General features: G+C 43.9%; 1 protein-coding gene across 1 annotated transcript in view; it reads right to left on the reverse strand.

The window, feature by feature from the left end:
• LOC105019971 (tyrosine-protein phosphatase non-receptor type 4) overlaps positions 1-13,336 on the reverse strand; it is a 29,401-nt gene that overhangs the window by 15,675 nt on the left and 390 nt on the right. Inside the window, exon 2 of the mRNA XM_029116479.2 lies at positions 1,878-2,032. Coding sequence (XP_028972312.1) covers positions 1,878-2,015 — 138 coding nt within the window. The 5' untranslated portion in view covers positions 2,016-2,032. The remainder of the gene's footprint in view (positions 1-1,877; positions 2,033-13,336) is intronic.

The raw sequence follows: 13,336 nt of genomic DNA on the forward strand, positions 1-13,336 counted from the left end.
AAGGAGAGAAATAAGATGATGAAAACCATCCGATGGTAAATATTGCCTATACGGTCAAATTAGAAAGTATTTGGACGGTGACATCTGATTTCTTTCATTTTGGCTCCGTTTTCCTTCCCTTTGGGTTTAAAATTATATAACGACTAAGGGGTGCGGACTGTTGGCATTCATTTGAGGCTAGTTTCATTCACATCAGTGAGCCATTTAGAAATGACCTAAAAAGTTCCCCGGTTTCTGAAGAGTTCAGCAACAAAGTCTCATGGACAGATTAACAAAGATGAACCTGTGCCAGAGTGATGGCTAGAGGAAAGTGCAGAGGAAGGAACTGATCGCAAGTATAAAAGTTAATCAGTGAAACATGGCGGATGGAGTGTCATGGCTGCAACTGGCTCACTTGTCTTCATTGATCATATATAAAATGATGACAGCAGGAGGATGAATTCTGAAGCGAACCGAAAAATCTTGCCTGCTCAGATTCAACCCAATGCCTGAAAGTCACTGATTCAGACAAAATATTCAGACATAACTTACAGATACTATGAACTAAACATAGGCGTAGACCCATACATTACAATACACAAAAATATACAAACATCATACAGATGACAGGGTGGATTTTGACCAGTGGACAGGCATTTCTCAGGGAAACCGCATTTATTTTTTAACATTTGTTTGCGTTGCTGTGTCCCCGGGCGAGGCGATCAATAACGTCAAGGACATCCCTTGTATCTGTTTGAATGAGTGAACACCACAGACATAAACACAGCGCTGTGCGGGTCCACCTGGAATCAGGCCCCAACCATCACGATCATCAGTACTCAGGTCATGCTCTCTCCAGCCACTGCCACATGAGGATATAAGGCAATTGCCAGTTAAGAAGGGCATTAAAAATATGAAACGGGAGATGAAAACGACATTTCGGGCAGCGCAAAAACAGGAGGCGGGGCACAGATGACGGCGAGGGGTCAGGTGACACAGTGACAGGGCTCATCCGTCGTCATTCCGTGTAGAGGTCACCTGATTGGCTGAGCGCGAGTATCCGTGCACAGCGATTGGCTACTGGAGCACACAGCCCACACCAAGGCAGGATAGGAAACGTACGCACACAGCCACGATGGACGGGGTCAACACACACTACACTGAGATACAAGCCCGCTGCGCTTTTAACTAACCCTCTGTCTGCCGGTGACACGCTCAAAAAACATCTTAATTCGTGACCAGGAGATAAGTGGACAGGAGCTGAGCAGATATATTTATCCCAGAACAGAACAAAGAGCATGGGGGTAACAGAGATGGGCGTTGCACATGGGAGGCTGACACCCCGGTCCAAGAGCGAACCCCACGGCCAAGTAACCATAGAACTTGGCCTTTCTGAAAGGTTGTGCTTTCTTTCGAGGCCTTTCTGACGTTGACTTGTGTATTTTGGATCGTTGTTCTACTGCTGACCCATGTGGGCTTCATCTCCGTCACACAGATGGTGGACCGGACATTCTCTGGTACAGAGCGGAAGTCGTTTTCTTCACTACGTTCCTCACTGGTCCTGAGGTAGCGGAGAATCATTAAAAGATCACAGCACCGCCGCCACACTGGGCCGCAGATACGGGCTCAACATTGCCTCCTTCCTCAAGCCTTCAGCTTAAAGTGACTTCACGATGAATAACCTTTACTAGACCAATGTACAGCTGAAATGAAATACATTTACTAATATGATAGTAAAGGGACAACCGGTGCCAACCACAACCAAACAAGTATTAGCGGTGGTTTAAGCCTCACAGCTACGATTCCAGGTTTTGTTATCCCAACTGTTCAGGCAATTTATTGCAATAGAGATTTCAGTTCTTATAGGTGAGCTGCAGGTAGTTCAGGGCAGTACTTACGTTAACTCTGAAGACTTGAACTGTGTTATCCAGCAGAAGAACAGTACAGACCACCTCTGTGTGCCGCCTGTCTTGTGCCAGCTCCGATGTGCGGACATTATGGTTACTGCCAGTGGGCAACCAGGAGCGTGCGGTCATTACTGTCCACACTGGGTCTGCAACACAGAGATAAACAAAATGGCAGCGCTAGTGACAATATAGGAAGCTACACCGCACTCTGGACAGAATGGTCGGGGGTTGTTTAAAAAAATATATGTTATTTTCCCCCTGTCACTTCAGCGAAACAGTAGGCAGTGGCAATATTTTAGTTAAAAAATATATATAAACTCCTAGGCAAACCTATGTCTGATGATGCCATATCTGATTGTAGTCTTATCTGCAGTAGCCTAAATAAAAAGATCACAATCAGATCCAAGCCCCTTGATCCTTTTAGGCAGGCTGGAGTACAATAAAGCTATTCAGTGACTCCGGGACACATTACCTAGTTCACCACCGCTGAGAAAGAGAGCTACAAACACCGCTGATGCCATGAGGGTTAGCGGTTTACACAGCAGGAGCTATGTATACATACATGCACACATAAGATTGATCATATTTATTTCCCGTTTGATGTTGGTTGAGAATCTTCCTTGGAACAGACCCATGAATAAAGAGCAACAAACCTCTCTGTCAATTACAACAGCACACTTTCAGGCGCTGCAGATTTGGTCCCTCACTCAGACCACGACATCTAGGGAGATCAATGTTGATCAACACATGTGAATCACCTCCACATTTCCTAAACAGCCTCCTTGTATGTTAGTTACCTCCAACTAAACATTGTGAAGTAAACTTGACGGGACCAGTCTTTTCTCTCTGTGTGTGCAGGTATTGGTCACCCTTCTTCACATGCTAGGATGTACACTGACCTACACTCACCGGCCACTTTATTAGGTATACCTTTTCGACTGCTCGTTAACGCAAATATCAGATCAGACACGTGGCAGAAACTCAATGCATTTAGGTATGTAGACAAGGTCAAGACAATCTGCTGAAGTACAAACCAAGCATCAGAATGGGGAAGAAAGGTGATTTAAGTTACCTTGAACATGGCATGTTTGTTGCTGCCAAATGGGCTAGTTTGAGTATTTCAGAAAGTGCTAATCTACTGTGATTTTCCCACACTACCATCTCTAGGGTTTACAGAGAATGGTCAGAAAAAGAGAAAATATCCAGTGAATGGCAGTTCTCTGGACGAAAATGCCTTGTTGATGGCAGAGGTCAGAGGAGAATGGCCAGACTGGTTTGAGCTGATAGAAAGGCAACATTAACTCAAATAACCACTCATTACACCCAAGGTATGCAGAAGAGCATCTCTGAACGCATAAACAGGCCAAACCTTGAAGCAGAGGGGCTACACCAGCAGAAGACCACACCGGGTGCCACTTCTCTCAAATAAGAACAGGAAACTGAGGCTACAATTTACACTGGCCCACCAAAATTGGACAATAGAAGGTTGGACTCCGATGAGTCTTGATTTCTGCAGTGACATTCAGAATTTGGCGTGAACAACATGAAAGCATGGCTCCATCCTGCCTTGTATCAACGGTTCAGGCTGGTGGTGGTGTAATATATGGGGGATATATTCTTGGCACACTTGGGGCTCCTTAGCACCAATTGAGCATAGTTTTAAATGCCACAGCCTAACTGAATGTTGTTGCTGACCATGTCCACCCCTTTATGACCACAGTGTACCCATCTTCTAATGGCTACTTCCAGCAGGATAGCCTAATGCACCATGTCACAAAGCTCACAACATTTCAAACTGGTTTCTTGAACATGACAACGAGTTCCCTGTACTCAAATGGCCTCCACAGTCACCAGATCTGAATCCAGCAGAGCACCTTTGAGATGTGGTGGAACGGGAGATTCGCATCATGGATGTGCAGCTGACAAATCTGCAAATCTGATACTATAATGTCAATATGGACCAAAATCTCTGAGGAATGCGTCCAGCACCTTGTTGAGTATATGCCCCAAAGAATTAAGGCAGTTCTGAAGGCAAAAGGGGGTCCAACCTGTTACTAGCAAGATGTACCTTATTAAGTGGCCGGTGAGTGTATAATTGACATTAACAGCAAGGAGCTGAACAGGACGCTGATATAGTATATGGACTGTGCCCAGAAAAACAGTAGAGAGCCAGACATTGTTTTCTGCATTTGGAACAGAGCATCATCAGGGCCCAGGTAATGACAACGGGTGGTCACAGAAAAGGCTACGCCATTGTTTCTTTCTCCTCCCCCAAGTAGGCTGCTGAGGCTGTGACATAAATGAATGGCCGTATCATGGGTACCAAGCTGCTTTTTTCGTTGCCCTTGCTCAGAGCAAGGAGCAGAGCCAACAACATTAATCCAACAGGTACAAGCAGAGGACGGTCATTGTCATGGCAGTGGCCAATCCTATTATCAACACCTTCCAGCCTCCCATTTCACAGGTAAATCAAAACAAAAGTCACATTTAGTCAGTCTGGTGTAATAAAATATTTGACAAACTACCATTTAGCCACCAACTCCAACGGGTTATTATTACATACATTGCACAATCCCCGACCACGGCTGCAACTTTCTACTTACTGTAGGCAGCCCACTGACTCAGCTGAGTCCCAGCCCTCATTGGAAGAGCCAGGTGTCTGGCAGGATGCCCATTTAGTGGCTAGGCACCGATGCCTTGGGCCAGCGGCAGCGCCACGTCATCCAGTCAATGCAGACATATGCGTGAGCAAGCCTCAGCACCAGAATGTGTGAGTTATGTAGAACTAACTGGTGGCAAACCATTGATATTATTCTAGTCTAATCGTCAAGTAAAGGAAGGTGCATTTGGGAGCCAGTGTTGTTGCTTTGACATTATGTAATGAATCACTGATTAAACCTGCTCATGAAAGGTCAGAGAAAGACAGGCGAGTTTGGTAAAGAGACAGATCTAATAATAATTCAGACTAACCGGTGATTACAGAAATATCACCTGTGATTTAACCTCACATACTTGGATATTGGCGTTTTTATTCAAGTATGTTTTAGCAGAAACACTTAACCATAGCGACTTTCTGTAGGTGACTTTCTGAGTGCATCCATTTTCATAACCTTAGTCCAGGAAAGGCCACCAAAAACATAGACATCCTTCTTGTTACCTTATACAACGGTGGGTGAAATTAATGCCAGAAAACGGTTATCAGGCCTAACCTAATGCTGAGTAATAAAGTAGCAGCTAACAGTAATGGGAACGGATTTGATAATGGATGTGAGAGAGCAACTCCAGAAACATGGCAAGTGATTTGACCTCTAACCCTTTTTATGCATGAGATCATCCACTGACTACAGAAAGAAAGGTCTCGAAATAAAACAACCCCACACTGGCAGAAGAGCCTTTTGTCTGTAACATTGGTGTTCCTGCGAATGTCAGAGCAAAACACAAAGACGCCGAAGCGCTGAATACAGTTGCCACACTGGCCTCGTCTCTAGAACTCCCACATAGATCATACCGTGTCACGGGTCTCAGTTCCCATGTTAGAGGGAACATATGCTTTAAAACAGCTAAGTCTGCAGTTATTTTTACACAGGAAATTATGCACAAGTTGTGTATTGCAGGCACCGGAGGTATACTGTAAACCAGATAAGGATTAGACGGTACGTTTTTCTCACGGTTTGGAACATTTCGCGGTTTAGGGCTCACGGTTCAGCCACGGTTCGGTTTTAAAAAGTTATAACTGCTGTGCAAAAGGATTTGTTTATTTTAACCAACTCTTGGAAATCCTTAACATCGTAGTACTGAGAACAAATGCATCATATTGCACTTAACAGTATAACGTTTAAATAATGTTAATTGTTTATATATATATATAATAAAAAGGGAAACACTGACCAAAAATGTCTCATGTTTGTTGTAGAGAACTGTCGATTTACTTAACTTGCAAATGGTCTTAGTCCTGCTGGCAACCACTGAGTCATTTTCTGTCTTGACCGGACTCGTCGACTTACGACCGTCCGCGACCAAAGTAACCCATTTTTTTCTCGTATGCCAGCCAGCACGGTACCGTGCGGGAGGCTAGGCGTACGATAGTTACTGCCGCAAGCGAGCTTAGTAAGAGAAAACACAAACGTCTACGGGGGACTTGAATATACAAAGTTAAAATTCCTTGGCCGATTTCCGACCAAATCGACTTCCGACCGGTAGGTCGGAACGTATCCCTGTCATAAGTTGACGACTACCTGTATTTCATTACATTGGAAATCAAATGCCAGTTCCCTCTATAAGTCTCCCAGTCCCTGCTGTAAAACATCCCCATAGCATGATGATGCCACCACCAGGCTTGATCGCTTAATAAGCTGTGCCAGGTTTTTGCCAGATGTTGCGTTTTGCATTCAGGCCAACATAAGCTAAATTTTTACCTCATCAGACTACATAATCGTTAGTTTTACGCTCTCAATGGTCTTTCACATGACTTTTTGCCATTCCAGACCCGATGTCACATGCCTTTTACATAACAGTGGCTTTCGGCCTTGCCACTTGATGATAAAGCTTAGGTTGGTGATGTGCTGCAGCTACTGCTATGACTACTCTCATTCTGCCAGGGGCCTCCAATATCAGCAGAGGCCCTCGGTAGTTCTGTCAGAATGGTCTTTAGGTTGTTGGACCATGGCCCTACTCACCCAGTGACGGGGTTTGGTCAGACGGCTACAAAGACTCTGGGTAGCTCCACATTTTTGCCATTGGAAAGAGTTACCGTTACCCTTATATATGCTTCTACCTTGGAGTTCTGCAGTTCCTTGGACTGCATGGTATGGTTCCTGCCGGGGGGGGGGGGTCCTAATATAGACCGGGTTCTTTCTTCTTAAATCATGTCCAAACAGAATATGCCAAAGAAGGACTCCAAACAAGTTTTAGTGATGTTGCAGGGATGACCAAAGGAAAATGGAATCATCTGATCAATTTGGACTGTCATAGGTATGGGATCGAATGGCACCTTTTATGTACTGTGTATCCTTGCTAAAAACAAAACCTGAATTTGATAATATGGGGTATTGTGTTTAAATCAGTGAAATGTGTCAGTCTGTAGGAAAAGTTGGAATACTTTCTGAAAGCACTGTGTATTTTTTAATCCATGAAAAATATATTATGTTCATAAAGGAGGCAAATTGATAAGAGAATCTACTGTTAAACATTGTGTGTTGAACTGAATTATAGGTCCTTGAAAACATGTATGAACAGCTCAGTCGGCTCAGTCTGCTTGAAACGAGATCAGAGACTCTTCAGCCCTGAAATTGACTGGAAGTGCATTCTGCGGCCGATGAGCCAGACAATTGAAAGCCTTGTCACCCATAGATTTAGTTATTTGCAGGGCTGCTGAAAGGAGATGGACCAGGAGGAATGAAGGTTGCATGTGGGTTAGGTGGCTAGGTTGATAGATACTAGGAACCCGAGTTATGGACAGCTTGTGAACCAGAATATTCTTGAATAAGGGTGGCCGGTGGAGGTTGAACAGCAGTAATGAGCCCACAGGGAGGTGTGAGAGAGGACCAGGGCCGCACAGTTCTGGACATACTGTAGCCTTCTAAGTTGCCCGGCAGGCAACCACAGAAAGGACATTATGACCCAAACAGGATGATTATATTTTAATATACTTTGGAGAATAAGACATTGTCTCCTAATCTAAAGGTATGGCTCGGGTCAGGACGGATCCACTTCAACAGTAATAATTAGGGAGTGGATCTGTCCTGACCTGAGTCATACTTTATTAACTATTTAAGTCCATTTAGGACCGTTTCTACTGGGCCAACAGATCATGTGCCAAGGAGCCTCTGGTTAATTAAGGTTATTTATGAGACAAGACTAGGCATAATCTGTCCTTCAAACAAAGTTGCAGTCCAAAAATAATCACAAAGCATTGGAAAATGTCAACACGTACAATGTTCTAGTCCAAACAGAATCCTAATGAACATAGCTTACTGATCTATACTTTGACTTTAACTGTCTGGATGTTCGTTTGCTGCCCTTTCTGTCCAACGCCCAGCTACAACAGCCGGGCTACCGCACAAAGTTGGCTGTGAATGGCGACAGAAGCTAGCCATGTCCTATTCCTCGAGTAGGGGCTGGGACCCAATACCCATGAACTTGAGGGAGGGCAGCAGATAGACTGTGTGTCAGTCACCTAACAGGGCTGAGCCACCCGCTTGCCAACTTGGCTTGCCCTGCCAACATCGCCACCCCTCCAACAAGACAGAGTCCAAATCACAGAACGCCTCTTTGAGGCGAGTGACCTTTCAATTCTAGTGCCACAGCTCACAGCTGGACCAGGGGGTTGGCAACCAACAGACTCCCAGGCTACTATGTGAGAGATACAATTAACCAGATCTAAACCCACCACACCAAAAATCTGTCAGTTTAAAAAATACATTATCTGTTACAAATACAAACCAGGCCAAGGACGACTTAAACATAGGCGACTAAAACCAAATGTATCCATTTCCATTATTGGCTATGCAAGATGGTGGGTCCTAGAACCATGTGGGCGCCTTGACACTGGTGGTAGGGCTGGATTTCTGGCAGCTGGCTTCAAGGCACTGAGGCGGTAGCACTAAACCGCTCAACTCAGTTACAAGGTGTGTGAGGTAACTTCCGCTTGACTCTTCATCCCAAAGATTCACTTGTGCATTATTTCTGTATTACACAGTCATTTTGCAGAATGTTAAGTATCTTATTGACTGAGGTCATCAACAGCATGTTCACATTTTGACTGAATTTAATTCATATCATTAATTTATTTTAAAGTAAGGAAACAAAATTACTTTGTATGTCAAGCAGTGTACCCTATAATAAATATGGAGTGGATGACGACACTCACTTTCTCAGACCATTTAAATATGGCCGTGTGTGGGAAAAGAAAAATGATGGCAAGTGGCTGCAGACTCACTGATCTACAAGTCACCGTGCATCATGAATAAACAATTAATTATTATTTGTGAATCAGTATACCAGAAGCTTTTGCGCATGTATTTGTTCTCTATAAGCACTTTACGGAGTAGGTTAGTAGCAGCTCATCCCCCTAACTTTACCTAAACATCTGCTGCTGAATTCCTCCCTCCCCTCATGTTTCTTTGATCTGATCGAAGCGATGATGTGGCTCACATCATATTTCAGAATGTGTGAAATTAAACAGGCAAAATAAAAATAAAAACGCCGGCTATTTGCATGTACCAAAATAGACTGCCTACATAGCGTAAGGAGACAGGCAGGCTGTTTAAAGTAGTGGTCTTTAACTTGGGCTTTGCTATGACAAACTACAGTAATCAGTCTAAACAGCAGGTTGCTGTTATTTCTAGCCTTTTGATGGGGAGCAACAAACAGTACAAAACCACATAGGCCACACATCTAAAATACACGCAGGAAATAAAACACATTTTGATTGAGCGAATCAAAACCTCAGTATATCATTGGTAACTCGTGGCTGACTGAATAATCAAGAAATCATAATGGGTTTGCTGTTTGTGACGCAAAGGTGATTTACAGATTAGTCACTCTGCTGACGCCTGCAGTTGACTGGATTCAAACAAGCCCGCGGTCAAACTCCGATAACCGGCTTCGGTGAGGCTTCCCGGGGTGGAACTCTACCATACTGTATGCCAATCATGTAGGCACAACCATAAAACATAAGCCATAGGCAACTATACAGGATATATGGTAGCAGAAGGAAAATTAGGGGTCGGGTGGGGTGCGCTGCAACTGAGCTGCAATGTGAAGACCGTAGAGAATGTAATCCGAACACGCACAGAAGCTTCTATAGTTTTGTTGAGATCCTAATTGGCTGTGTTTGAGAGGATCTAAACGGCCATCACATCCCATCACAGGCAAATTGTGACAGACCGACTGTCGACAATCACCCGGTGTCATTTTGGTCCTCTCTTACACTTCTATAAAGGTCAGAGACATTTTTTTTTTTAAGAAAAAGTTGCTTGTCGAACTTGTGCTTTATATTAATTGAGTATTTTTTTTTCACTACTCAATTACTTGTGAGGCTTAATGAGGGTGTCTATGCAATTATTCACAGAAAATGTGTTAATTAAGCATGGAAGCCTATTGGTTAGAATAACTGACCAATAACTGAAAGGATCCTGGATTGACAAGGTAGGCAAGGTAAAATATGTTGTTCTGTTCCTGAGCAAGGCAGTTGACTAACTGCTGCAATCACAATTACCAGGTACAATAAGGCTATAACATATAATCATATATGCGTTTTTCCTTATTATGTATTTAAATTCAAATGCACAGCATATTTTATGCATGTTGTATGTTCACAAGACATGATCCTGTCTGCAAGGTCCCAGACAGCCACTGTGTCCAGTCCACTGCTTAATTTGTCTTTTATATTTGAATCCCAATTAGCTGACAACATGGCGACATTTATGTTTCCTGGGGTGCTTAACAAAAAAGACATTAACAGGCAAACAAAACATTGACCCTGAACATCAGAACGTATGGTCTTTTCATCCTAATGCTATCCCAATGTGATGCATTTCAGCACTTGAGAACAGCTCACTTTTTTTTTTGTGTGTGACTTCTTCAACATTCTCCCTTTGATGTCATGTTTTAGTCTTTCTGTTATTAAGCGTGACATACCTAGACAAAAAGCAAAATGCAGAGAATCTGTTCCACCTTAAATCTTAATGCATACTTAGGCCCCTAGACCATTGGTAGTAGATTTAACCCTTAATAAAACACGCAGATTATAATGACCTATATTGACCTTAGTATTTCAGCACCAGGTAGGCTCCTGTACAACTGATGGCAATGGGCCACCTATAATGCAGTCCTAAGGGTTATGAAACAGGAATCCCCTAATGCTCTGGGGCTGCATTTATCTTCAAAGCAAAACCAAGCACAACTGTATACAATAAACTGTTATGACACCTAAGAGACAATCATTTAATCAAACACAGGCCCCAGAAACACTCCCCCACTCCAGCACTGGACTAACCCAATGTGTGTTAGAGTAGCACTGGACTAACCCAATGTGTGTTAGGGTAGCACTGGACTAACCCAATGTGTGTTAGAGTAGCACTGGACTAACCCAACGTGTGTTAGGGTAGCACTGGACTAACCCAACGTGTGTTAGGGTAGCACTGGACTAACCCAACGTGTGTTAGAATAGCACTGGACTAACCCAACGTGTGTTAGGGTAGCACTGGACTAACCCAACGTGTGTTAGGGTAGCACTGGACTAACCCAACGTGTGTTAGAATAGCACTGGACTAACCCAATGTGTGTTAGAATAGCACTGGACTAACCCAACGTGTGTTAGGGTAGCACTGGACTAACCCAACGTGTGTTAGAGTAGCTGACTGCCTCTTTACAGTTAACCTCTTTCCCAGTCTATTATGCACAATGTAAGACTGCCACATAAACAACTACAGGTTGGCCGTAACAGTGACCGTAGCATTAAATGAATGTCACCTCACCGATTAAAGTATCTGTCAAAACTGAATTTCAATGATTTACTTGACTATAGGGGGCGATTCTGCGCTTGTTTTATGCTAGTTTGTGGTGAGGGTCATTTTAGAATTGGTTTAATTGTGCATTTAAAATATTTTATATATTTATATAATATTCCAAATAAATGTATATTACTTATATACATACAAAAGCATTTATCCTATGTTCTTATTTTATTCAAACCCATTTCTATTTGCCATCCTATCACCCACAGGGCTCTGGTCCAAAGTCGTGAACTCTGAAGGGATCATAAGATCAACGGCGAAGCGCCACACACGCGTCACCGATCACACCACTCACGCGGGCGGCTGGAGGCCGCGGGCGACTGGAGGCCGCGGGCGACTGGAGGCCGCGGGCGACTGGAGGCCGCGGGCGACTGGAGGCTGCATGCTCTCCTTCCGTCCCTCTGCTACTGGGCTGACAGTTTTCATGTGTGTGGTGGAGTAAGCCCTCAAGACAACGGTTCTACTGTGACCACTCTAAACAACCAGCCATTTAACCCGGGGAACCAATCTAAACAAAATCCCTCAGAAACTAGTGCTGGCTCGCAATATTAAATTCCATGCACCCTCCGCCAACATACCACACACGCGATGGGACAGGGCGGTGAATAGTCCTAAAAGCACAATTGGGTTACCAGTGACAGTGAGCTGCAGGCCGGAGAGCACTGCCATTGACAAAACCCTGGGCTGCCATTCTCTTTCTCCCCGATACCGTGTGTCCGTCTTCTCCCCGCCCCTTCTTAAAGCTCCAGGGACTTTCTTTTACTTCTACTTTTTCTCCTGCTAGCAATCTCATTCATTCAAAAAGGTAGCTACAGCATCAGTGTAGCTACTATAGCTCAACCAGCCACAACTGTGGATGTGGAGGGCATGGCATGGACACAGAACGCAAGGGATTGATTGTGTTTTGGGCGATCTGTACATGTGCTTGTCATTAAGCATCACTGCACACATTTCCATAGTCTGCAGAACACACTTCTTGGATTCGTCCGTTCCAGCTCACTCCCCCTCCTCCCGAATCACATGTGCTCCACCGTCAGACTCCCCCATTCATTCCACTGTCAAAAGCGCTGCACTTGACAGTAACTGACCCAGTCTCCGAAAATATGCATGAAATGGTGCCCTATTCCTGGTGCAGAGTAGTGTACCATCCAGAGAATTTCAGGGGGCAGCGTTACACAAATGAAAAGACAGAGCTGGATGCAATCATAATCCTGCATATAATATTTCATCCTTTTTCTTCATTCTCCACTAGACCTGTATTTCTTTATGAGAGAGAGAGAGAGAGAGAGAGAGAGAGAGCCTGGGGAGATTGTGAGATACAGTAGAGGGAGATGACAAATGGTTGCTACTCTACGCTGAGCAAGGAGCTAAAGGGGCTATTGTGATGACATCAGTGGGGATTCTATAGATTCAAGATGATGACGTTACTCTGAAGCTCTATTCTCTCAGTGCTCCCAGCTTTGGAGAAGCAGCAGGTAGATTACAATCCCAGTTTCTCTTAAATCAGCCTAAAGCCTTAAGTACAGCAGCATAAATGCGACATTGATATAAATCATAAATATATTATAACAGTTTGTTACTGTGTAAGCCAGTTAATATCCTATAAGTAAAATGCAATTACTGGTGTCTCTGACTCAAGAAGGGGGATTATTCGGATCTATTGACCCTGACAGATATTCCCCACACCTCATTCTTTCCAAAACCAGACAATAGTTAGAAGCACTTTCTGTTATAGTGTAGGTAACGATATGCTGTCTGCAGGCAAAAGAAAGCCTGCATGCATGTAACCAAATACAGTAGCCTAGTTGTCACTGTCATCAATACCGTCCACTAACGTAGAGGTTTTCTGCCTCTGGATGCAGTTGTTGGTGTTAGCTGAAATAAGGTTAGCAAGATCAGTCGTGCTGTAAAGCTAGCAAGCTAACACCATAG

This window comes from Esox lucius, chromosome 22 (genome assembly GCF_011004845.1).
Source record: "Esox lucius isolate fEsoLuc1 chromosome 22, fEsoLuc1.pri, whole genome shotgun sequence".
NCBI classification, from domain to species: Eukaryota; Metazoa; Chordata; class Actinopteri; order Esociformes; family Esocidae; genus Esox; species Esox lucius.